Source organism: Eurytemora carolleeae, unplaced genomic scaffold, assembly GCF_000591075.1.
Source record: "Eurytemora carolleeae unplaced genomic scaffold, Eaff_2.0 scaffold73, whole genome shotgun sequence".
Taxonomy (NCBI): domain Eukaryota; kingdom Metazoa; phylum Arthropoda; class Copepoda; order Calanoida; family Temoridae; genus Eurytemora; species Eurytemora carolleeae.
Window position 1 is genome coordinate 434,623 of NW_019396049.1, and position 23,461 is coordinate 458,083.

General features: G+C 36.8%; 6 protein-coding genes across 6 annotated transcripts in view; all 6 read left to right on the forward strand.

Moving 5' to 3' along the window:
- LOC111703751 (T-complex protein 1 subunit gamma) lies at window positions 1–2,701 on the forward strand. Its single transcript, XM_023475793.1, has 3 exons — window positions 1–418; window positions 1,155–2,303; window positions 2,442–2,701. Exons 1-3 carry the CDS (start codon window positions 47–49, stop codon window positions 2,583–2,585), a joined length of 1,665 nt encoding a protein of 554 aa, XP_023331561.1. The 5' UTR covers window positions 1–46; the 3' UTR covers window positions 2,586–2,701.
- On the forward strand, window positions 2,702–4,721 carry LOC111703769 (glycosyltransferase-like domain-containing protein 1). Its single transcript, XM_023475817.1, has 3 exons — window positions 2,702–2,972; window positions 3,808–3,908; window positions 4,006–4,721. Exons 1-3 carry the CDS (start codon window positions 2,713–2,715, stop codon window positions 4,704–4,706), a joined length of 1,062 nt encoding a protein of 353 aa, XP_023331585.1. The 5' UTR covers window positions 2,702–2,712; the 3' UTR covers window positions 4,707–4,721.
- On the forward strand, window positions 4,719–11,554 carry LOC111703713 (pyruvate dehydrogenase phosphatase regulatory subunit, mitochondrial-like). The gene is given in 15 exon segments (XM_023475745.1): window positions 4,719–4,912; window positions 5,320–5,410; window positions 5,641–5,753; window positions 6,222–6,322; window positions 6,525–6,685; window positions 7,361–7,493; window positions 7,633–7,691; window positions 8,000–8,235; window positions 8,454–8,528; window positions 8,702–9,521; window positions 9,524–9,608; window positions 9,960–10,015; window positions 10,125–10,192; window positions 10,291–10,574; window positions 11,117–11,554. Coding segments are annotated over 15 exon segments (2,757 nt in total). The 5' UTR covers window positions 4,719–4,759; the 3' UTR covers window positions 11,439–11,554.
- Window positions 11,536–15,027, forward strand: LOC111703720 (crooked neck-like protein 1). Its single transcript, XM_023475758.1, has 5 exons — window positions 11,536–11,888; window positions 11,989–13,205; window positions 13,287–13,447; window positions 13,840–14,190; window positions 14,759–15,027. The coding sequence occupies exons 1-5, from the start codon at window positions 11,560–11,562 to the stop codon at window positions 14,900–14,902; spliced, it is 2,202 nt and encodes a 733-aa protein (XP_023331526.1). The 5' UTR covers window positions 11,536–11,559; the 3' UTR covers window positions 14,903–15,027.
- On the forward strand, window positions 14,200–18,938 carry LOC111703758 (RNA polymerase II-associated factor 1 homolog). The gene is made up of 8 exons (XM_023475804.1): window positions 14,200–14,206; window positions 15,025–15,222; window positions 15,626–15,815; window positions 16,162–16,446; window positions 16,784–16,954; window positions 17,417–17,532; window positions 17,961–18,068; window positions 18,282–18,938. The coding sequence occupies exons 2-8, from the start codon at window positions 15,029–15,031 to the stop codon at window positions 18,826–18,828; spliced, it is 1,611 nt and encodes a 536-aa protein (XP_023331572.1). The 5' UTR covers window positions 14,200–14,206; window positions 15,025–15,028; the 3' UTR covers window positions 18,829–18,938.
- Window positions 18,933–23,461, forward strand: part of LOC111703672 (cleavage stimulation factor subunit 2) — a 6,167-nt gene continuing 1,638 nt past the window's right edge. The window contains exons 1-8 of the mRNA XM_023475700.1: window positions 18,933–19,047; window positions 19,369–19,426; window positions 20,469–20,559; window positions 21,161–21,215; window positions 21,402–21,476; window positions 21,611–21,759; window positions 21,820–22,317; window positions 22,921–23,113. Coding sequence (XP_023331468.1) covers window positions 18,949–19,047; window positions 19,369–19,426; window positions 20,469–20,559; window positions 21,161–21,215; window positions 21,402–21,476; window positions 21,611–21,759; window positions 21,820–22,317; window positions 22,921–23,113 — 1,218 coding nt within the window. The 5' untranslated portion in view covers window positions 18,933–18,948. The remainder of the gene's footprint in view (window positions 19,048–19,368; window positions 19,427–20,468; window positions 20,560–21,160; window positions 21,216–21,401; window positions 21,477–21,610; window positions 21,760–21,819; window positions 22,318–22,920; window positions 23,114–23,461) is intronic.

Here is a 23,461-nt window from a genome sequence, read left to right on the forward strand (position 1 = left end):
TTGGATGTTAAAATCAATATTTTCAGAAGAATAAAATCTGATCAAGATGATGGGTCCAGGCCCTATTATGGTGTTGAGTCAGAATACTAAGCGGGATTCAGGAAAGAAAGTACAGATGGGAAACATCAACGCTGGCAAAGCTATCGGAGATGTTGTCCGAACCTGCCTCGGTCCTCGGGCCATGTTGAAGATGTTGATGGACCCCATGGGTGGTATTGTCATGACCAACGACGGTAATGCAATCCTAAGAGAAATCACCGTGGAGCACCCGGCCGCGAAGACCATGATTGAGATTGCTAGAACACAGGACGAGGAGGTTGGAGATGGAACAACTTCTGTTATTGTTCTTGCTGCCGAGGTTCTAGGAGTGTCTCAGCAGTTTCTGGAGGAGAAAATGCATCCTACAGTTATTATTCAGGTTGGTTTTCAACAGATAAGTTGAATTATATGTCTAATAACTAGGCCATGAAGATTTAAGTATTATTCCTGATATTTTTCATTACATCTTGTTAATTTGAAAATGTTTTCAAATATTGTTTGCTATCTTTATCGCACAATCTGAGGCCATTAAAGCTTCAGCTATCTTTTATCATAGTAGTCAATACCTAAAACTTGTGTTTGAAGAACAACAAGTTGTTTTATATTTTGGATTATGTACCTTTCGGATCCACGGACCTGCATTATTTTAAAATAAATGTGTTTTTGGGGTGGGTAGGTTAGGGGCTAGACTCGTATTTAGATATTATTCAGAGACTAGTGACAATGTTTCTAGATATTACAGAATGTGATTTCTTATCAGACTCGTAGTTCATATCAAATATACTAATTCATACGTAAAGGGATGTTTAAACATGTGACAGATGTATTATGTGTAATCTTAGGTTCACTCAAGTTTAGAAATCAGTTAGGGTGCAGGTTCAATTTAGAATGGGGTGTTAAAACTGATACTGTCTAGACAATGATTTAAGGATAAATGTGAATACTCTTTAGTTTGAATGCATGTTAGAAGAGAAGGGTAAGTTAAAGTTTACGTATTGTTAGGATGTTACGTTAAAATAATAGTTATTATTTTTTAGAAATCATGTTAAATTTGGAAAACTAGAAAGATATAAAATGTGTCTAAATACAATCCATGTTTAACCCACTGTTTTTAGGCTTACAGACAAGCTCTAGAAGATGCTACCAACCTCCTCAGAGAGAAAGTTGCAACCCCCATTGATATGGAGAACAAAGCTGAGGTTAGGAAGGTTGTCCAGTCTTGCGTTGGAACCAAGTTCATCGCCAAGTGGAGTGATCTTGCCTGCGACATTGCCATGGAAGCTGTGAAAACTGTCTCCATGGACATGTCCGGGAAAAAGGAGATTGATATCAAGCGGTATGCTAAGGTCGAAAAGATTCCTGGAGGATCCATTGAAGACTCCCAGGTCCTCAGGGGAGTTATGTTTAACAAGGATGTTACTCATCCTAAGATGAAAAGGAGGATTGAAAAACCAAGAATTCTTCTCCTTGATTGTAATCTTGAGTATAAGAAAGGAGAATCCCAAACTAACATCGAGATCATGAAGGAGGACGACTTCAGCAAGGTTCTCCAGCAGGAGGAGGCCTACATCAAGAAGATGTGTGATGATATCCTCGCCTTTAAACCCGACCTTGTTATCACAGAAAAAGGAGTTTCCGATCTTGCTCAACATTTCTTCAACAAGGCCGGGATTACAGCTATCCGTCGTCTCAGGAAGAGTGATAACCTCAGGGTTGCCAGAGCCTGTGGCGCAACCATTGTCAACAGAACAGATGAAATCTCTGAGGACAATATTGGAACCGGAGCTGGACTCTTCGAGGTCAGGAAGATCGGAGACGAATATTTTACATTTATTGAGGAATGTGAAGACCCCAAGGCTTGTACTATTCTACTCCGTGGAGCAAGCAAGGATATCCTGAACGAGGTAGAAAGGAATCTGCAGGATGCTCTTAATGTTGCCAGGAATCTGTGGATGGAACCTGCCTTGGTTCCCGGTGGTGGAGCTACCGAGATGGAAATTGCCTATCTTCTTACACAAATGGCTAAATCATTGAACGGCGTGATCCAGTGGCCTTACAAGGCAATTGCCTCCGCACTTGAGGTGATTCCCCGCACCATTGCCCAGAACTGTGGAGCCAACACCATTCGATCTCTTACAGCACTCCGAGCCAAGCATGCTCTGGATGCGGAGAAGAACGTAAACTGGGGAATCAACGGTGAGACCGGAGCTTTGGCTGATATGAGCGAGCTCGGTATCTGGGAACCTCTCTCCGTCAAACTCCAGGTATGAAATAAAAGCGTTTTCACTCCCCCCCCCCCCTTGCCTTTATCAGACGAGAGATATCCATTTTATTTAAAGAGAGTAGTCGTATAACTGAATTCGTTTGCAAAACTATTTTTGTTATTAATTAACTTTTTTAAGGTGTACAAGACCGCCGTCGAAACCGCTATCCTTCTCCTAAGGATTGATGATATCGTCTCCGGAAGTAAGAAGAGGGGAGAGCAGGGACCTGCCGTAGACCACGGAGCAGGCCCTGACCCAAGCATGATGTCTATGGGAGAATAAATTCTGCACCAATTGTGATGTAACGATCTTGTCTTACTCAATAACTCACTAATATGTTTATATACACAAGTATTGATTCACGCTAAGTCCTTTTGATCCTGATAATTCTTTTCAGAGATTTATAAAAATGAAGATTCTTATCCTTGAACCCTTCTATGGAGGGTCACACAAGCAACTGATAGATTTAATTCAACAATCCGTTAAAGAGAAAGATTTAGAACTGATAACCCAGACTGCAAAGAAATGGCACTGGAGAGCCAGATCCTCTGCGGTTTGGTATTCTCAGAAGATTGAAGATAATGTTGGACGATATTCACATATCTTCTCATCTAGTGTACTAAACCTTTGTGAACTGTTTGGATTGAGACCGGATTTAAAATCTGCCAGGAACGGATCCAGTTTTGTTTTGCTTCTGATTAAATATAAGTTTAGGATTGCATTTTTCATTTTGTTTACTAACTTTGCTTTTTTAATGACCAACTATATCTACAGCTTTTTTCCTGAGAAAAGTTGGATGATATTTTATATATCCAAGTAAAGCCTATAACTTGGCAAGTTGCCATAATCGTATGTGTCTTATCTAGGATGTCTGTTTTTAGTTGAATGTATTTTTTATTAGAATGTTTCGCATTGTTTGGGTTTCAATATTCGCTTATTTTAGGTTCTGATCGGTCTTCTGACATTTGAGATGTTTTGGTGAATTTATTCTGAACTCTGTTAAAATAAGTAGTCTAAAAAATTTCCATTTTGAATTTTAAGGTGAATGTAATCACAAGATCAAGGATTAGGCTTTAATTGATTGATTCTGATGATTTACCAGAAGTTTACTCAGCAGTTGTTGGAAGATGAGTAATCGATTATGTAAGGAAAGAATGAAAAGTTAGGTATTGGAAGTTGACATTATTGTAGTGGTGACGCCCTTTACCGATTTCCGGAGAAAATATTTGTTTGCCCAAAAAGTCGCACTTTTTTTATGTATTGGTAATACTAACTCGAAAAACTTTTCAAGCTTAAGAGAGAATTAAATGTCAAGAGATGTAGAGTAATGCTCTTGGGGTCGAAAACTGGTTATTTCATAGATATATAAGAAATGAAATAAGGGGCCAAAATCACAAAAATAGCTAAAATAATACGATTTTTAAAATATTTTCTCCTGAAACCTGTAATTAAGAATTAATCCCAAACACATAAAAAAAACAATCATGATCCTATTGTTCTCCAGGAGTATCCTATACTTCCATGAAAATCAGTTGGTTTATCCTGTCCAGACAGTTCAGGATAGGGACTTCCAGTTCGGATACAATCAGATCCTCTCCGCCCTAGGTTCAACAATATTAATTTCATCCATTCCTTCAAACTGTGGTAACTCATCCAGGATATTTCCCTTCAATACAGAAATACAATTTGTTGATGTACGTAGCTGCGGATGAATTGCTCTTTAACTCCGAGTACAACCTATCCTCGTTTCTGCAGAATATTCCGAAACATTTCAAAATTCAACCAGACTTTAAACCAGACACTAAAATTATAGTTAAGAAGATTAGGGATAAATCAAGAGTTCTGTATTTCCCTATTTACGAAGAGTTGAAGCTTCTTGATTTAGGAGAAAAGAATAGTTCAGATGTATTGCATATAGTTTGGGCACACAGATGGGAGCACGATAAAAACCCGGAGTCATTCTTCCAAGCTCTGTACACGCTACATGAAGAGGGGTTTAGCTTTAAGATATCTGTACTAGGAGAAACATACTCTCAAGTTCCCCCTATTTTTGAAGAAGCTAGGAGTATCCTGTCCGACCATATTCTACAGTTTGGTTTTGCAAAGACTAAAGAGGAATACTACAGTATTCTACGCGACGGAGATGTGATCGTTAGCACAGCTATTCATGAGTTTTTCGGTGTATCAATGCTTGAAGGGTTTTATCTTGGATGCTTTCCTCTGGTTCCAAACCGTCTGGTGTACCCAGAGATATATTCTGAAGAATGTATTTATAACACAGATACTCAACTTTACAAGAAATTGAGAAATTTTATCAGGAATCCGTCCGCGCTGAGATCCAGGAAAATATTCACAGATTTTCAGAAATTTTCAATAAAACCCTTTCTAACTTTGTTTGAATAAATGATAAAATGAAAATCAATTTTATATTGTATTCCAGATTTTGAATTTAAGAAATGCAGCAGGCGGGGAGGATCTGCTCAGGGAGCAGTAAAACCTCTACCTGGTCTGCTAGAAGGAGAGCATGGATAGGATTGAGAAATCTCTCGGTAAAATCAAATCAGTCCGTGGAGATAAAAGAAGAATCCGACCTGCCCTCTCATGCTCAGGTCAGCGGACTACTAATGATCGTAGACATTTTAAGAATTTCATATTTTGAGGTTTTTCAAACTTAATCAAAACAAAAGAAATAAATTAAGATAAAAAGAAAGAAAGGTATACAATACATTATTACAATATATGTGCTCGCAAGCTTCTATTGCAACTAATGTACATTTAAAATTCAAGGTTTAAGTATTGATGCATTTATAGAGATTCTTAACCAAAGAAATGTTTATTCGGCATAACTAATATTAGAGGATTTTACGTACATAAATGAAAATTAAAGACTTAAAATTGGGATTTTAATATACTCAAACATTCCACTTAAATAATTTTTCTACTCCGTTCATATAATTTATTTCCCACAACGGAGAAGTAAGTGAATGTGTGTGGTTTATTTAGTTTGTTAATAAAGGTCGTGATTGCTGGATCTGGTATGATCGGTAACTCTGTTGCGTATCATCTAGTACAGCGGGGATGGTCTGATATTGTCATTATTGACAAAGGTTGGTAAGTAGTAATATTTGCAGTGGATAAATAACATTTTATGTAATCGAAAATTTGATTTAATGTCTAAGAAAAGTATATTAGTTGAAAAATACCACCTAATAGGGCTTTAAATAAATTTTATTTTTCATGATTCTTTAATTAATGGTTAGATCTTGTTATCGTCTAAGCACAAAACTCTGAATTCAAGAGTTTTAAACAATAAAATTAAAATTTTTAATCTGTTTAGGTAAGGTTGCCGAGGGAACGAGTAGATATGGAAGTGGAATGCTTGGATTATTTCGACCCTCTTACGAGAGAAAACTGGTTCAATACTGTATAGATCTTTATTCAAATCTTCAGGTAGATATAGTTGTTTTGTTCTTAGTTTTAACGTTTTTTTGTGGCTTTCAGGCGACTTCACAAAAATTTGAGTTTTTAAAATCTGTATGTATATTATATACTAGGCTTTTATAGACGCTTCGCGCCCATCTTCTATTTCAATTGTGTACATGTTCTCGTCGTATACATTGTAAAAAAAATTTGTGTGGATTTTATTAAAAAAAACTTCGTTGATTTTCAAAATTTTCTATAATCGAATTTTGTTAGAGGCTTCGAAAATTCGATCATCCATAAACCTTCCCTTGGGCCACGCGAGGTCCCTCAAAAAATTTGGGCCAGCTCGGTTCAGTCATTTTGACGCTTATTGGATACAAACAAACAATCAAACAGACAGACAAGCAAAGTACATTTATAGATGTACCTTTAGGAGTGCGCTATTCTAAGTTGAAACAAATAATTAATGGTGTGATAAATGTTATCGTATTTTAGAAACAAGGTTATGATTTGGGGCTAGAGCACTGTGGTAGTGTTAATATTGCTACAAGTAAAGATAGATTGATTTCTCTCCAGAGACGAGCAAGTAGCTACAGGTATAAAGATTTGGATGACATTTTTTAAAAGACCAACAGCTCAGTAGAAAGTGACAGAATTTAGTGCTTAAGATTTTCAGATAAAATCTAAAATTCCCTATTACAACATTTTGATATTATTTATAAAAATTCTAAAAAAATTTACTAAATAGTTTCTATTTCGGAAAATTTACATCCCGAAGTTCATAAATCCCTGTTTAAGACCCACTGGAGTAGAATGTCATCTGATTGGTGGGAAGGAAATGGAGGAACTCCATCCTTATGTGAATACTGAGGATATACTCGGAGGAGTCTGGATACCGCAGGACGCATGCGTAGATGCCGGGAAGGTTTCACAGGTTCTAGCTCATCTAGCCAACGAAGGTATTATCTTAGATGAAGAGACAGTTGTTGTATATCTATATATAAATTTGGCTTGTCTGTCTGTCTGTCTGTCTGTTTGTATCCAATAAACGTCAAAACGACTGAACCGATCGGGCCCAAATGTTTTGTGGGACATCTAGGGACCCCAGGGAAGGTTTATGAACGATCAAAATTTCAAATATTTGTCTCCATCAAAATTCGATCGTCATTAAATTTTTGAAAATTTTGAAAATCCGCGAAATTTTTTGTGAAAATCCGCGAATTATTTTTTTTGTTTTGTTTTACAATGTACACAAAGAGAACATGTTCACAATTAATTTAGAAGATGGGCGCGAAGCGCCCTCTAAGGCTAGTATTATAAAAAAGTGGATAACTTAATTATAATATGTAAAATTCCATTTTTTCATATTTTTGCCTTTCTTTAGATTTGACATTATCTTGACAACATTAATGGTCGACATTCTTTTCTAGTGCAAGCACTTCATAGTTTATACCTCTACCTAAAAAATTATAAACATTTTTATGTGAGATCCATGACCGATTCACAATGCTACCCTTAAAAAAAATTATTGAACAAAAATGATTGAGCCAATCCAATAAAGGGATAAATGATACCGTTGTGAATCGGGCATGTATTTGAAATTACGTAGACAGTACCTTTAAACCGTTGTTTAGGAGGAGCCAAGTTTGTTGGTGGATGTGGAGTTCGAAAGGTGCACACCAAGGTTGGAGAATCAGTGCAGAGTAATCTGTTCATGTATCAACATTCAAATAAGAATATTAAAGTCACAGGAGTAGAAACAGAAAAGTAAGATTTTAGTTATTTACAATTAGAATTAATGAATAAATTTCATTATTTTAATTTTTTTGAAATTCTTTTTTTAATTCTATTTTAGATATTATTAAATAAATATAAATAACTATGAATCTTTCAATTATATTTATAGAGGGTTGATAAAGTGCGAATATTTTGTTAATTGTGCTGGAATCTGGGCTAGAGAAATAGGTTGGTTATACATTACACAAAATAATAAATTAAGAATTATTGTTGTCCCACTACCAGTTTACAAGAGTTGGATAAAAAAGCTTTGACTTTAATTGGAAATAGATATAGATTGATTTAAAAATAAGAATAAGAGGCTAAATCTAAACCCAACAATTCATTTATTTTGCTCTCAATCATAATTTTCCTTTTTTCGGCAATAAAATCGTTAAAACCCTGTTTTTCGCTGCGTGCAAGTGTTCCTAGCATATTTGGTACGAAAAAATGATTTTTCAATTAACTTTTATTTACAGGATTACTTTTCTGTTCAGGTCGAATGATGGAAACCCCGGTTCGGATCCCAATCTGTCCAGCTGAACACTTTTTCCTAACATTCAAACCAATTCCGGAGCTGAAGGATAAAAAGCTGCCAAATGTTCGAGATTATGATTCTCGGATCTATGTTCGTCAGCTGGCCTCCTCCTTCATGATGGGAGTATTTGAGAAGCAGGCTCGACCCTGGGACGTAAGCAAACATGGGATAGATCCTGATTGGGATCAGATCAAGGTAAGATTACGAAGCTCCGTCTTTTCCTTTATTCGAGAACAAATCATAATGTAGTTAAAGACAAAAAACACGATTAAACTTAAATAAATATTGTAATTTTAGTTAAAATTCAATTCAATTTATGAATTCAAATTGAATAATGAATAAATATCTACGCAAAAATTTATGAATCAGTATAGTTGTTTAAATAGAATATTCTAATAAATATGATGGTTTAGGAGGAGCACTGGTTACACCTTGAACCATACATCCGTTCTTCTCTACGTAGATTTCCAATACTCAAAGAAACTCAGGAATATTATTCAAATTCTGGCAAATAATGAAAAAGCTTTTAAATTTTTCAAATATTTCCTATTTTAATAATCACTTTCCATTTCTATGAAAATCCCGCAATATCAATATAAATTGATTACCGAGATAGCGATTGATTGATTATGAGTAAAATATTGAATAACTATTTGATCAGTATGATTTCCTACTAAGTACACCGGATGCTTTTACTCCAGACGGAAGATGGATTCTCGGAGAAACTCCGGAGGTTGGAAACTATTTTGTCTGCGCTGGTATGAACGGTAACTCACTCCAGGGAGCTGGTGGGGTAGGTAAAGCTGTGGCTGACTGGATAGTTGGAGGTTCACCACCTGGAGATATGCTTCAGTTCGAAGTTCAGAGGTTTACCTCGCTTCACAACAACAATAGGTTTCTGCTTGAGAGATCCCGGGAGGTGGTCGGGAGACATTATCAGCTTCATTATCCGCTTGTATCAGAGTTCAAATATGGTAGACAGATCAGAACTTCTCCAATATACAGTGAACTAGAAGCTCGAGGAGCGGTTTTTGGAGAGAGAATGGGTTGGGAGAGAGCTTTATACTTTAATCCTTCACATCATCGCGAGGATCCACCCTCGGAGCTTCCTGGCGGAACCTTTAGAAAACCAGAGTTTTTCGATCATATCGAGGACGAGTATCTGGTGTGCAGAGAAGGAGTTGGACTCATCGATATGTCGAGCTTTGCCAAGTTTATTGTTCGAGGAGATGAAGAATCTGTGGTAAAGTTCCTGCAGAAGCTTTGCTCTAATGATATAAATATTCCTGTTGGAGGAATAGTTCCTACTGGTATGCAGAATGAGAAGGGGGGATATGAGAATGATTGTATGTTGATAAGACGAGATCTGAACTCATTTTTCATGGTTTCTCCGACTCAGCAGCAAACCAGAATATTGGAGTATATGGAGAACCATCTACCTGAGGATAATAGTGTAGGATTGCAGGTTAGTGGTAATAAATTTGACTATCCATTGCTGGTCCTAAATCTAAAGATCTGATGGAGGAAATGAGCGGAAGTGAGATGTCGATGCATCCGTTTACCTACAGGCAGACAATCATTACACAAATATTCTAACTTATTTTTAAGAACTAAGAACATTTCAATTAAAACTGAAATACAAAAAACTCGGCTTTTATTCATTTAGATATTTGATATAAGGGCTAGACAAATGGGGTAAAAGATACATAAAACCTCAAAATCCATTTTGCAAGTAAATTAAGCTGGGAAATGTTGTGGAATGCAACAGAATTGTTCTACTTTTTTAACCAACTGAAGAGACAAAAAAATGGCTCACTGTGATATCTTAGATACCGGCTTATCTATACTACCAGTAACTTGAGAATATATCTATTTTTGCTTTATTTTTGGATTTGAGTAAAATGTTTGTCGTTGTGTAGAGAGGTGAATGTTGGCTATGCAAGTGGAATAATGGTCCTAGCTGTTACTAATACAGGTTTTCAATCTAAACTAATTTTTTTTGTTCATTTTTGTTCATAATTAATTCAGATTTAGTTGTTCAGCGTTCAAGATTAAAGTTTTGATCTTATCTCTGAATATTTCAGGTGAACCTGGGTATTCGCTTTATATTCCATCAGAGTTCGCTCTTCAGATTTATGACAATCTTATGAAGGTTCGTATTTATCATCTATAATTATGGTTAAAAGATAAAATATATAAAATTAACTAGTTGGCGGTCAAACATCTTATATAATGATTAATTGATTGCAGGTTGGGAGGGATTACGGTATACGTAATGTGGGCCACCTCGCTATGCGGTTCCTACGGATAGAGAAGTTTATTCCGTTCTGGGGCGAGGAGTTGACCGCGGAAACAACTCCTAACGAGGTCAACAGAACCTTCAAGGTCAAGTTCGACAAAGACTATTTCGTCGGAAAGGATGCGCTACTGAAGCAGAAAGAGGAGGGCGTGTTTAAGAGACTGGTTCAGTTTCATCTTGAAGAGTTTAACAAGGACGAGGCTATCTGGCCCTGGGGTGGGGAAGCTATTTATAGGTTAGGCTTCTATTCACAAACTTTATTATATTCTTGAAAATATGTTAAAGTGACTGTTAGCGTAATTTCATTGCCATCCATGCAAAGATGGCAATGCCCGTGCCCGATTCATTACGATACCCTTGAACCTTTATCTGATCAATAATGTGGAAGATATTGTATTTTTTCTAGATTTAAAAGTGTTTAAAATTCCTGTATGTTGTGCTGCAGTAGAAATACGCAAGCCACTTCTCTGTAGAAACCACAATTGAAAATAATCTGTTTTTAAAATCATAAAAAATTTTATTTAATCCATACTTGATCAGACAAAACTGGCAAGGTTACCGTTGTTAATCTGACATTGCCATCTATACATGGAGGGTCACTTTAAATCACGCTTCCAGTCCCTTTAAGAGACTTAGTTTTAGGGTTAAGTCTTACTAAACGTCGAAAATATTCGTTTTAGAGGAGGGCATTTTAAATATTATTTTTTTTTGGTCTAAATGCATTGCATTGTTCACTGTTCAGTAAAAATCGTCAAGTCGTACATTCCTCTATTTTAGGAATGGTGAATTTGTTGGATTTACCACCTCCAGTGCGTATGGGTTCACCTTGCATAAAATGATAGCGCTGGGTTTTGTCCAGCACCCGTCCACACTAGCTGGTGCTAGAACTCCTGTTGATCATCATTGGGTTACAGACAAGTCGGCTCATTGGACTATAGACATTGCAGGGAAACAGGTTCCTATCACAGCTCACCTGCATCCTCCAAACTTGCCAATTATCAGCCAGGACTCTCATAATTCGGATTACATGAACAAGAAGAAACATCAGCCGACTGTTCAACTACTTAAACGTATTAAAAAGATGGAAAAGTCCAGCTAAAGTGCAAATTGTATACATTTCATTCATTCTGGATTCTAAATTTAATTTATTAATTAGAATATTTAGTTTTTAAATTTATTCAAATTCTTCTTTTAGTCTAGTCAAATATTTGCAGAGGAAAATGTCTGCTCCGGACGCGGAGATAGAAAAGCCGCTTGGCGGGGCGACAAAGATGGGGAAGGTTCCTAAGATGGCCAAGGTTAAGAACAAGGCTCCAGCAGAGCTTCAGATTACGGCAGAGCAGCTTCTGAGGGAGGCCAAGGAGAGAGAGTTGGAGATCGTTCCCCCGCCCCCCAAGCAGAAGATCCAGGATGAGGAAGAACTTCGAGATTTCCAGATGCGGAAAAGGAAAAATTTTGAGGACGCAATCCGGAAAAACAGATCAGTTATGTCTAATTGGATTAAGTATGCAACTTGGGAGGAGTCCCAGGGATCCTTAGATAGAACCAGGTCAGTTTAAAAACAAATATAGCTTATTTTGTTTGTATTTAAACTATACTAATAAAGGAAAATTTCTAGCTCAAAGATTTTATTATGTTTTTATGTAAAGGTCTGTATATGAGAGAGCTCTGGATGTTGATCACAGAAATATTGGATTGTGGTTGAAATATACTGAGATGGAGATGAGAAACAAACAGGTGAACCACGCAAGAAATCTGTGGGACAGAGCAGTTACCATCCTACCCAGAGCAAATCAGTTCTGGTATAAGTACACTTACATGGAGGAGATGTTGAATAATATCCCGGGCTGCAGAGCTGTGTTTGAGAGATGGATCGAGTGGGAGCCTGATGAGCAGCCCTGGTTAACGTACATCAAGTTCGAGCTCCGATACAAGGAGTTGGATAGAGCAAGGAAAATCTATGAAAGATTCGTCTACGTTCATCCCGATGTTAAGAATTGGATTAGATTTGCTCGATTCGAAGAATCTCATGGATTCATCAACAGCTCACGGCTGATTTATGAACGAGCTGTTGAGTTCTTCGGCGAAGAGAACATGGACGAGAAACTGTTCATTGCCTTTGCGAGGTTCGAAGAGAACCAGAAAGAGCATGATCGGGCTCGAGTCATTTACAAGTATGCTCTGGACAACATGTCCAAAGAGCATTGTACCGAGCTCTTTAAGAACTACACGATCCACGAGAAGAAGTTTGGTGAGAAGTCTGGGATTGAGAACGTTATCCTCAGCAAACGAAAGTATCAGTATGAAGAGGAGGTCAAGGAGAACCCTATGAATTACGACGCTTGGTTCGATTACATTAGACTAGTTGAGAGTGAGGGTAAGATTGACCTGATCAGAGAGACTTATGAGCGAGCTATTGCCAATATACCTCCGTCTAAGGAGAAACATTTTTGGCGGCGATATATCTATCTCTGGATAAACTACGCTATATTCGAAGAGTTGGAGGCCGAGGATATAGATCGAGCTCGTCAGGTTTACAGGGCAGCGCTAGACCTACTCCCACATAAAAGGTTTACATTCTCCAAACTGTGGCTTCTCTATGCACAGTTCGAGATCCGGCAGAAGGATGCTGACACAGCAAGAAAAGCTCTCGGAAGTGCGCTGGGGAAATGTCCTAAATCCAAGATATTTCGTGGATATATTGATCTAGAAATCCAGCTCCGGGAGTTCGGTAGGTGTAGAACCCTGTATGAGAAGTTCCTAGAATTCAACCCTGAGAACGTGCAAACCTGGATGAAGTTTTCCGAGTTAGAAACATTACTTGGAGATGTGGAAAGGGCCAGAGCTCTGTATGAGTTAGCAATTGGTAAGAAAACTAGAAATTATTACAATCTTCGGAGTTATAATAACTTACAATATTAGTTTCATTAATAAATATTGTTTATAGGTCAACCTAGACTAGACATGCCTGAGATTCTGTGGAAAGCTTACATTGATTTCGAAATTGAACAGGAGGAGACGGACCGAGCTAGGGATCTTTATAAGCGTCTTCTCCAGAGAACTCAACACGTTAAAGTTTGGTTGTCCTTTGCACAGTTTGAACTACAGGTGAGAAACAAAAAGCCAAGAATTAGTTATGTTCAAGGAGTTGTAAACAATATTTCAGGTGACCCTCCATTGATTGAGAGACAAGTCCGATTCACAGTTTTTTTTTCAAATAACTGAATATTTTTTTGGTGGATTTTTTTTTTACAAAAGTGACTTGCGCATTTCTTGCCTCAGAAACCATGGAGAAATAACCATTTTCAAGCTTAAACAAACCGACGTTATCTGTCACATTATTGATCAGATCACGGTTTCAAGAATAAATTTTCAAATGGAGGGTCACTTCAAATTACAGCAGTCACTTTAAGATGAAAAGTCCAGAAGTTAAAAGGTGTAAAATCTCTGCAATGGAACGTTTTTATTTTAAATTGAATAATGAAATTTTTTGTTTTAAGGTTGAGCACGAGGATAGGATAGCCGAGGCTAGACATGTTTACGAGGAGGCCAACAAGAAGCTCCGTCAGGGTCAGGAGAAGGAGGAGAGGCTGATGCTCCTGGAGGCCTGGAAGGAGTTTGAGAAGGAGGAGGGGGATGAAAAATCTAAAAAGGTGGTGGACGAGCTCATGCCCAGACGTGTGAAGAAGAGACGAAAGATCCAGTCTGATGACGGGATTGATCAGGGTTGGGAAGAATATTTTGATTATATTTTCCCTGAAGACGAAGCTGCCAAACCCAACCTTAAATTACTCGCGATGGCGAAAATGTGGAAGAAGCAGAAAGAAACCGTTGGAACAGAGGAAGAGGAGGTAATTTTTTAAAGAGGTTTTTTTCCGTGCCCAAAATATCTCTAACTTAGGTCGATCAGATGACGTCTTCGATTGTGAGCGTACAATTAATCTATATATCAGATAAAAATTTTGCGTGATCGACCAAACTACAATCGTCCCCCAAAGTACGACTTTAAGACGGGCGCTGTTCATACGTTATTAGGGAAAGAACCTGCTCCTGGGCTCAGTCAAACCTATAATGCATAAGGTTTTAGGGCTCTTTGCGGCCCTCTTTCTAGTAATAATTTTAGTTTTGAATGTTGCTTTACCTAAGAGCATATTTTTTATTGAATGCAGAAGGAAGATCTAGAAAATGTCAAAGGATTTTTCGAAGTGTTTACCATATACAAAACATATAATATCTTGCAGATATTACAAATTCCCCCCCCCCCCCAGGACTTTTGCGAAATTAAATTATCAGGAGATGATGTTTCATTTTTCTGACCGTCTTTCTCTTGGGTCATACATCTCACATAAAAATTGAGTTTGCTGGATCCTAACAAACCAAAAGCCAAAATTTTTATTTCATGCAAATATTTTATTTAAGGAATCTGAAAATACAGAAGTACCATCTGAGAAGGTTGGAGATAAAAGTGATACAGAAGCAGGAGAAAACATGGACGCAGACGATCCTTCAATCGTCAATGAGAGTGAAAGTGAGGATGAGGAGGAAAATGAGGATCAGGAGTAGATTCTTTTCTTGGATTAATGTATTGTACAAACGAATGAAATATTTTGTTACAGCATTTAGAGAAGACAAATTAATTGATTCCTGGAATTGTATGTTTGGATCTAATCAGCATGTTATTTCAGAAAGATGGCTCCCACCATCCAAAGACCGGGGGGTCCAGGAGTTCCTGCTAAAACTCGTCAGCAGGACGGAGAGGACAGACGAGCCGATCTGATATGTAGAGTGAAGTACTCCAATACACTACCGGATATTCCATTTGATCCTAAGTTCATTGCATATCCGTTTGACAGCCAGAGGTTTATCAGTTATAATCCGACAGGGTAAGCAGCGTTCTAGTTTTTTATCTATACGATAATGTACATTTTAAATGTTACGTCTCTCACGTCTGCAACAGAATCTACTTGACCGAATGGAACACTAAAACTGCTGAAAACATGTATATGATATACACATGTAAAATATTGTACTAATTTGTAAACGTATTGTCAGAAAAAAAAAACATATGAACTGTCGTAAAATTTTTTTTTGATGGGATTTAATATCTCTTTCTTTATGTTTCTCACACTGTCATACACCTGAAAATAAAAATATATAATTCGTATTTACTTATGGCTAAAAGCCCTTTTTTTTGATTTTTCATTTGGCCCCTTTCAGTTTTTAGTCTCTAAGATAATTGTAAAATTATTGAAAATATTAAGATGTGTACTAATGAAATGGTTTCAGGTTGGAGAGAAGTTATAAGTATGATCTGTTGACTGAGCATGATCTAGGAGTAACTATTGACCTGATCCTACCCGAAACCTACGAGATGGAACCGGGAAGCTCGGAGTATCTGGATCCATCAGATGAGAAACTTCTAGAGGAAGAATTTAATACCTTGCACGATAAAAAAAGAGCCATGAGACATTCCCAGGTAGACTTAAATCCAATAGGGTTGCAGCTAAACGCAGGAGACACTGTTGATTGAAATTAATGATTTAAATAGTTAAAAATAAGTGAATTTATTTACTAAAAAGGAGATATTTCCAATATGGCCCTAATTAACCATAACTTAAAGAAAAATTAATGACTTAATGTCACAAAATCAGTAAGTAGTTTTTTTGATGTGCTCTTAATTCACCAAATGACTAAAAAAAGTTATTGATGGAGACTTTAATATCATTTTGCAGTCATTCTCGAAAAAAAAAACATCATTTAACATTATCATCAAATTCATTCTTTGTGAGAATTTATAATTTTATGTTAACTTTTTGTTATAGCCGTTATCCTGGATGAGAAAACCTGACTACATCTCCACCGAGCAGACTAGGTACCAGCCAACTACTATCGAGAAGATAGAATCCGATATCGGGTTCCACGTCAAGAAAAAGATGAATGTCGACGACATGTACATGGACAAGGATTCCCAGATTCGTGCCATTGAGAAAACGTTTGATGATGCTCGGGAACCTATTGAGAAGCATCACAGTAAGGCCAATGTGTTTGCTGTTGAGGAGTATACGATACTTCCAGACTCAGATATGTGGAAATATCCCTGCGCTCAGGTGATCAATACTATTCAGCTTAACATAGAGTATTTTTTCCTACTAATTTCTTGAATATTCAATACTTAATACTTAAAAAAATATGCAGAAAAGCAAGGGTGTCGGTGAATGATTTTTCTCCAGAAAATATAGCCCTGTTCGTCAGTAAACCTTTAATTTTTTCCGAGATAAAAAATAAGCCTCATATGTTATTTAAACTTATTATCTTATATATGCCATTTTGTCATTCATTTATTTTTCTCATGCTTTAATCATCAAAATAGACGATTCTCATTTTCATGTTAAACCTACCTCGATCAGAAGAAGAATCCATATTTTTAACATATTATCTCATTAGGTAATATTTGATACTGATCCTGCTCCAAATGGTGTTGCTCCAGCCCAGCAAATGGAGATGATGGCCCAGGCCATGATTCGTGGTGTTATGGACGAATCAGGAGAACAGTTCGTCGCTTACTTTCTACCAACGGACGAAACCCTGGAGAAGAGACAAGAAGATTTCAGAAAGGTGAAATTGTGTTGTTTTCTTATTCTTTCATAAATTATGAAACGGACAAATATGGCATCTAAGTAAAAAACAGCAAACTAAGATTTAAGGCATCTTTAAATTTTGTTTTGATCTATTTTGGAATGTATTGATTAGTTGGTCAGGGATCAGATCTAATGAATAACAACTCATGGTTGAACTGCGCACAGGCGTGGTTCAACCACTTTCCCTTTGCTTGAACCGTCATACAGGATAAAGTCTACACGGTTTAGCTACTTAATAAATCTGGTTTGGAAATACAGAGTAACATTTTCATAATTTCTACACATTCAGAGGCTAGTATTTGGACAAATTCGACTCAAACTCGACAATTTTTTGTGTCACTAGTATATGTTTTATATGTTTTTTTTATCCATCAAGTTGACCCTGTATGGCATCAGAGATAAGAAGCAATACGAATTTTTGTTGAAATATTTGTTGCAGGATGTTGATTACCGTGAGGAGGAGGAGTACGAGTATAAGATGGCGAGGGAGTACAACTGGAACGTGAAGAGTAAGCAGAGCAAGGGATACGAGGAGAACTTCTTCTTCCTTTTCAGGTGAGTCGTTTCCACACTTTTTAATGTCAGCTGGTTTGATTTATTCTGATAAAACCACACTTTTAAAAATAATGCAAGATTTTTAAATTTGGTTTATTGTAAAGCAAGTTTTTGCCACAAACTCTGATTTTCTAATCCCCCTAGTTTGGCAACCCAAAGTCGTAGACCTATCGCAAACTATAAATTTGTTAGATCAAATAGTCTTAAGTTTGTATATCAGAGGTTTATACCATCAGGTTGCAAATATAATGGGATAAGAAATTTTGAGTTTGAGGCAAAGACTCCATACATTTTAAATTTGATTTGGTTTTATCTAAAATTCTTCTTTGGTTATTTAATTTTTCTAATTTTTATTTCTTATTCATATTTTTATACCTTCTTGTTAAAGATTAATTTATTTCTTTATTTGACATGAATTTGATATGTAGGGATGACGGAGTTTACTTCAATGAACTGGAGACCAGGGTTAGATTGAGTAAGAGAAGACTAAAGGCTGGACAACAGATTGGAAACAGTAAACTTGTTGTAAAGCACAGGAAAATAAGCAATAACATTTAATTACTCTTCATAAACTTTTCAACAAATTATTGATCAGTTCCCCGACATGTTGAATAATGATAAGCACTAAACTATCGTTCTTTCTTGATTATTTTTGACGGATTATTTTTTGTCCACTAATGATTGTATTTCTATGTAAGACTTATTTCTTATTTTATTTATTTCATTAAATCTTATTGCTGAACTCTCAGAGCCCTGAACAAACAAGAATTGAAGATGCAGAAGTACAGAGAGAGAAACCTAGAACATCTCCAGGAGGAGGACGATATGTCTGATGAAGAAGACGAGGATGAGGAGGAAGAAAGGTTGCCTGAAACCAGATCAAGGTCTGGATCCGGATCCAGGTCCAAGTCCAGATCACGCTCTGTATCCAGATCGAAATCAAGATCAGTTTCTAGGTCAAGATCTAGATCCAAGTCCAAATCAAGATCCGTGTCTAGATCAGTTTCTAGATCCGTCTCAAGATCTGTCTCCAGGTCAAAGTCTCGCTCAGTTTCCAGGTCTGTTAGCCGCAGTAAATCCAAGAGCAAATCAAAGAGCAAATCTAGAAGCAAATCTAAGAGCAAATCGAGGAGCAAAAGTCGGTCGGTTAGTCCTGCCAGATCGAAATCTGGGTCTAAAAGTCCCGCCAGGTCTAGAAGCGTATCTCGTGCAAGCAGCAGATCAGGCTCAGGGAGTCCCGGGAAGGCCAGCTCAAGATCCAGGAGTTCATCAAAGAGTGGTTCTGCCTCCGATTAATCATGAAGACGAACAATGTGTACAACGTATTTAACCCGTTGATGAAACGTAATTTAGTTGTAAAATTATATAATATTTGCAGGAACTATAAACTCATGCGTAAAGAATAGTTTCAGAAGAATGAATGATATAGTGATAGATAAATCCGTTCGGTCGGTCTTCGTTGGAAATATTCCGTATGAAGCTACTGAAGAGAAACTAAAGGATATATTTACCGAGGTAAATTAATATTTTTATATTCAGAATCGCGAACTTAATGTTGAGATTGAGCTAACCTTATGACTTAGTATAATAAAAAGAAATTTTGAAAACAGCTTTTCATATCCGTTTTATGCTGATTAATCCGAGAGGGAGAAAAGGGCTTAAAGGACCGAGTTTTATCTATTCAAAAGTTCCTATGTCAGAATTTATATGGGGCAGCCTTAGATCACATACCTTTGATAGTTTAAATGACATCGGCTCTAAATTGATATCGTAAAACTGTTCTACCCCTTGAAATAATGTTTAAAAAGAAAAATTCCTTAGAATTTATTTGTTAAGGTCGGCCCGGTAGTTTCGTTTAAGCTGGTTTACGATAGAGAAACTGGAAAACCTAAAGGTAGGATAAACGTAAATGAAAGGACCAAGTTCTTCTATACAATACAGGACTGTCCGAAAAAAAAGAAGATTGTAAAAATGTAAAAATGATCATCAGCATTCTGTATTATATATAAATATAAATTAAAGTATGAGGCCTAGAAGGAAAAATGTTACATCATGAAATAACTGAAATATAGAGCTTTCGAATGACACCTTGATCGTAAAAATTGAACGAAAATGGTTTCCTCAGTTTTTTTGAGACACCCTGTATATAGAGGTTTTGTAAATAATTTTTAAACGGTAAATTCTTTCGTGAATCTGATTTCAGCACTCATGACACTTGAACAATCAAAATCAAATCAAATCATGCTTTTAGGGACGTCCTACACCCACACCCCAAAATCTGTTATGTTGTCACTTCATGTTGTTCAACCTGTAAAGTATTGACATTGTGAATAGAAGATCGATCAAGTTTAAAGAAAACAAGTGAAGAATTGTTTAGACTCGGGAGGAAACTTTAAGTAGGGAACTCAATTTAGATGACAAAAAAATTTATTTTTGGAAAGGATCAATTTGAGTCTAATTAAAAAGAAATAATGATATTTTTGTTTTGTTTTGGGGGTGGTTATTTTTTGAGAATGTTTGGTAAATGGGTTGGGAGAAAATAGGTTTATCAAGAAGAGGTGAACCAAATATTACAAAATCATATAAACTTGAACGGGTTATTTTTAAAACGCAAGAATATTTTCCTTCCGCTTTATATTTAATTAGAGCTTAAAGAAACTAAATCTGCAAAACTGTTTAAAAGAAAAATCTTCAAAAACTACTTAGATAGATATGCAAGTTATATCTGTAAAAAAATGACTGTTTTTCATGTGGATAGACTTAGTCTTTGCTATCTTCTTCACCCTGTAATTCATAAACATGGAGAAGAACATTTCTCACTCTTTATTTAGAAAGTTCACTTTAGGGTTTAGATGTAGGATGAAGAGCGTCCTTAAAATTCTGATCGATTGATTGATTGATAATATACCCAATCTCCATAATAAATCAATTACTAGGATATGGATTCTGTGAGTTTAAAGACCCGGAGACTGCTCTCTCTGCTATGCGGAACCTAAATGGGTTCGAGATTGCAGGAAGAACTTTAAGGTCAGATATTCTCCATGGCGTGATATCCTCATGAATTCTTAATTGTTCTCATCGAACTTAATTCGTTTTGAGATTTCTAAACTTATTTAAAGCTGCAGTGTAAGCCTGTTTGGATTGGCGTTAGGTACTCATACAAATGCTTCTTCCTAAGCGGCAACTTCCCAAGGGTATTTTCTCAAGTGGTAACTTCCCAACTGAGCATTTTCCCAAGCGGCAACTTCCCAAGGGTATTTTCTCAAGTGGTAACTTCCNAAAGATGAGGAAAAGGCAACTTCCCAACTGAGCATTTTCCTAAGCGGCATCTTTCCAAGTCTGTTTTAGCCACAGCGAATAGGAAATTGTACATTTTGGAAGTAGGCACTTGGGATATGGTCACTTGGGAAGTCGCACTAGGGAAAATACTTAACACCTTTGGATTTAGCTGTTAGGCTTTTCTTTCATCCTTTCCTAACTCTTTAGGACTAAACATTAATGAAGAAAGAAAATCCTGGTAAGTGCATTTTCATAACACATCTTCTTTATTTACTTAAAGTTCCGGGGGGGGGGGCAGTTTTCAAAATGGGCACTTACAGTTCCTTTTTTATATTTATGTTGATTCTAGGGTTGACAATGCATGTACAGAGAAGTCTAGAATGGAGATTCAATCATTAATGCAGGTAACAAGCTAGAAATTGTTTATTTGTAGACTAAAGGAAGTATTTAATTTAGTTGGACTTTTTATAGAAGTGGGGGACGAGAAAAATATTTAATTTTTTAAAAATTGGTTTAATTGATGTATTTATGTTGTTGTATTACTGGTGTGAGAATTAAAACATCTCGATCTTCAGTCTATGTTGAATTAGGAAGCTACCCCGGCAGAAGAGTCTCCCTACGGTCCTCCGGTGGACCCGGAGAGAGCACCTGAAACCATTAGTAAGGTTAGAACCATGTCATGCCTTTCTAGATTTAAAATTTTTATTTAATATATTGTCGAATTTTACTTTCTCATTTAAAATAAGATTTTATGAATTGTAAAAATAATTTAATTTCTAATTTAAAAAAAATATTTTAGGCAGTTGCTAGTTTACCCCCCGAGCAGATGTTCCAGCTGATGCAGCAGATGAAGATGTGTATTCAGAATAATCCTCAGGAAGCGAGAGTCATGTTAGCTCAAAACCCACAGTTGGCATACGCTCTACTTCAGGCACAGGTTGTTATGAGGTGAGATAAATTAATCAGAATATTTTGGTTGGTTAGAAATTATATTTGATAATATTTCAGGATAGTTGATCCGGAAACCGCGGTCAACATGTTGCACAAGAATAATCCTCAAGTTCCTCCGTTAGGAGTTCCAGTCCGGCCTCCTGTATCTGTTCCGATGGGAGTTCGTCCCCCCGTAGTTCCAAGACCTGAGATCCCAATGGATCCTATGAGGATGGATCCTAGAATGGCTGAAGCTCCTGCCTTTACTCCGGATCGACCTGCTCCCTTCATGGAGGATCCCCGACGGGATCCCAGGAACCGGGATCCAAGGGAGAGAACGAACGGGTTTCCGAACATGAGAAACCCTCCTCCTGTAGTCCCGGGTCCAAACCTAGGGTCTAATGTACCTCGCGGACCTCCTCCCCAGCTCCCACCGCATCTGGCTGGGGCTGATCCTGAGAAAGCTCAGTTGATTATGCAGGTTCTCCAACTCACGGATGAGCAGATAGCTATGCTTCCGCTGCAGCAGCGGGAGAGTATTATGGTTTTAAAAGAGCAGATAAACCAAGGTTCACGGTGAACTAAGAGTCAGAGCTCGTCTTGTAAATATGTGTCTCCTAACCTCCTTTTATGATTTAAGTATCCTGCATTTGTAAACCATCCCTTCTCTTCTTATCCGTCTTTTGTAAACCTATGAGGTTTTGTTAATTCTAGGTAAAATGGCTGCAACTAAGGCTCAATCTAGTCTCTCACCACAGTCTGGAATGCAGGTCCTAATTTGAATAAGATCACCCTCTTATACTTTCCAAACTTTTACTTGAACTTTTCATTGTTCAGGCTGTTGATTTGACCAAATTGAATCTGATGCAGCTGACCCAATTCAAGAACGGGTTGGATACTGATATCCAGTTCTACCAGGAGTCAATTCAAAACCTTAAACATGCTCAAACTAAGTACGTAGAATATGTCAATATTCTATTTTGGTTTCAATAAGAAAAACTTCTATTATCTATTTTAATTCGTTAATGTGTTAAAAGTCATTTTTGGCTTTGATTAATTACTAATTGGTTGAAATATTTTAACGCCATAATAATCAAAAAATGCTGTTTTTTAAACGCAACCAGTTTTTACCGAACAAAAACTATGGATTAGATTTATTTTATAGTTTCTTTAATCAAGATTTCAAGAGTCTGGAGAGAGTATGGCCAGGATGAGTCCTGACGCGGAGGGAAAGGATATCCTAGTGCCTCTGACAGGTTCAATGTATGTTCCTGGTACTCTGGTTCAACCGGAGAAAGTTATTGTTGATGTAGGAACCGGATACTACGTAGAGAAGGATATCACTGCTGCTAAAGATTATTTCCAAAGAAAGGTAGTATTTTGTTCTATCTCTTTTAGAAATAGAATACTACTTGACCAGAGGGTAAAACTTTTTTGTCTGGAAGTGAATCTGTGGCAGGCAATTATATTATAACGAAGATGAACTTCGATTTAAATTTTGATTTGTATCCAACTTTTAAACAGCATGGATAGTGGATACAAACAAAGATAAGCAGTCAATTCAAAAAATTTCTGTTTAATTGCATTTAAAATTTTAATTCGAAAAAAACTTGTTAGCAATTAAAACTCTAAATAAAAAAGTTATCATGCTTCAAGCAATCCCTGTACGTACAATATGATTTTATTTTATTTACATTAATATTATGGCCGGCCGACTACC

Excerpts from the sequence above, each read along its gene's own strand:
- LOC111703751 (XM_023475793.1), top strand. The coding sequence starts at position 47 with ATGATGGGTCCAGGCCCTATTATGGTGTTGAGTCAGAATACTAAGCGG. Across the intron at positions 419-1,154 it reads ATCCTACAGTTATTATTCAG|GCTTACAGACAAGCTCTAGA; the intron begins GTTGGTTTTCAA and ends CACTGTTTTTAG. Across the intron at positions 2,304-2,441 it reads CTCTCTCCGTCAAACTCCAG|GTGTACAAGACCGCCGTCGA; the intron begins GTATGAAATAAA and ends AACTTTTTTAAG.
- LOC111703769 (XM_023475817.1), top strand. The coding sequence starts at position 2,713 with ATGAAGATTCTTATCCTTGAACCCTTCTATGGAGGGTCACACAAGCAA. Across the intron at positions 2,973-3,807 it reads CCGGATTTAAAATCTGCCAG|GAGTATCCTATACTTCCATG; the intron begins GAACGGATCCAG and ends ATTGTTCTCCAG. Across the intron at positions 3,909-4,005 it reads TCAGATCCTCTCCGCCCTAG|CTGCGGATGAATTGCTCTTT; the intron begins GTTCAACAATAT and ends TGATGTACGTAG.
- LOC111703720 (XM_023475758.1), top strand. The coding sequence starts at position 11,560 with ATGTCTGCTCCGGACGCGGAGATAGAAAAGCCGCTTGGCGGGGCGACA. Across the intron at positions 11,889-11,988 it reads GGATCCTTAGATAGAACCAG|GTCTGTATATGAGAGAGCTC; the intron begins GTCAGTTTAAAA and ends TTTTATGTAAAG. Across the intron at positions 14,191-14,758 it reads TTGGAACAGAGGAAGAGGAG|GAATCTGAAAATACAGAAGT; the intron begins GTAATTTTTTAA and ends ATTTTATTTAAG.
- LOC111703758 (XM_023475804.1), top strand. The coding sequence starts at position 15,029 with ATGGCTCCCACCATCCAAAGACCGGGGGGTCCAGGAGTTCCTGCTAAA. Across the intron at positions 15,816-16,161 it reads GAGCCATGAGACATTCCCAG|CCGTTATCCTGGATGAGAAA; the intron begins GTAGACTTAAAT and ends TTTTTGTTATAG. Across the intron at positions 18,069-18,281 it reads AAACTTGTTGTAAAGCACAG|AGCCCTGAACAAACAAGAAT; the intron begins GAAAATAAGCAA and ends CTGAACTCTCAG.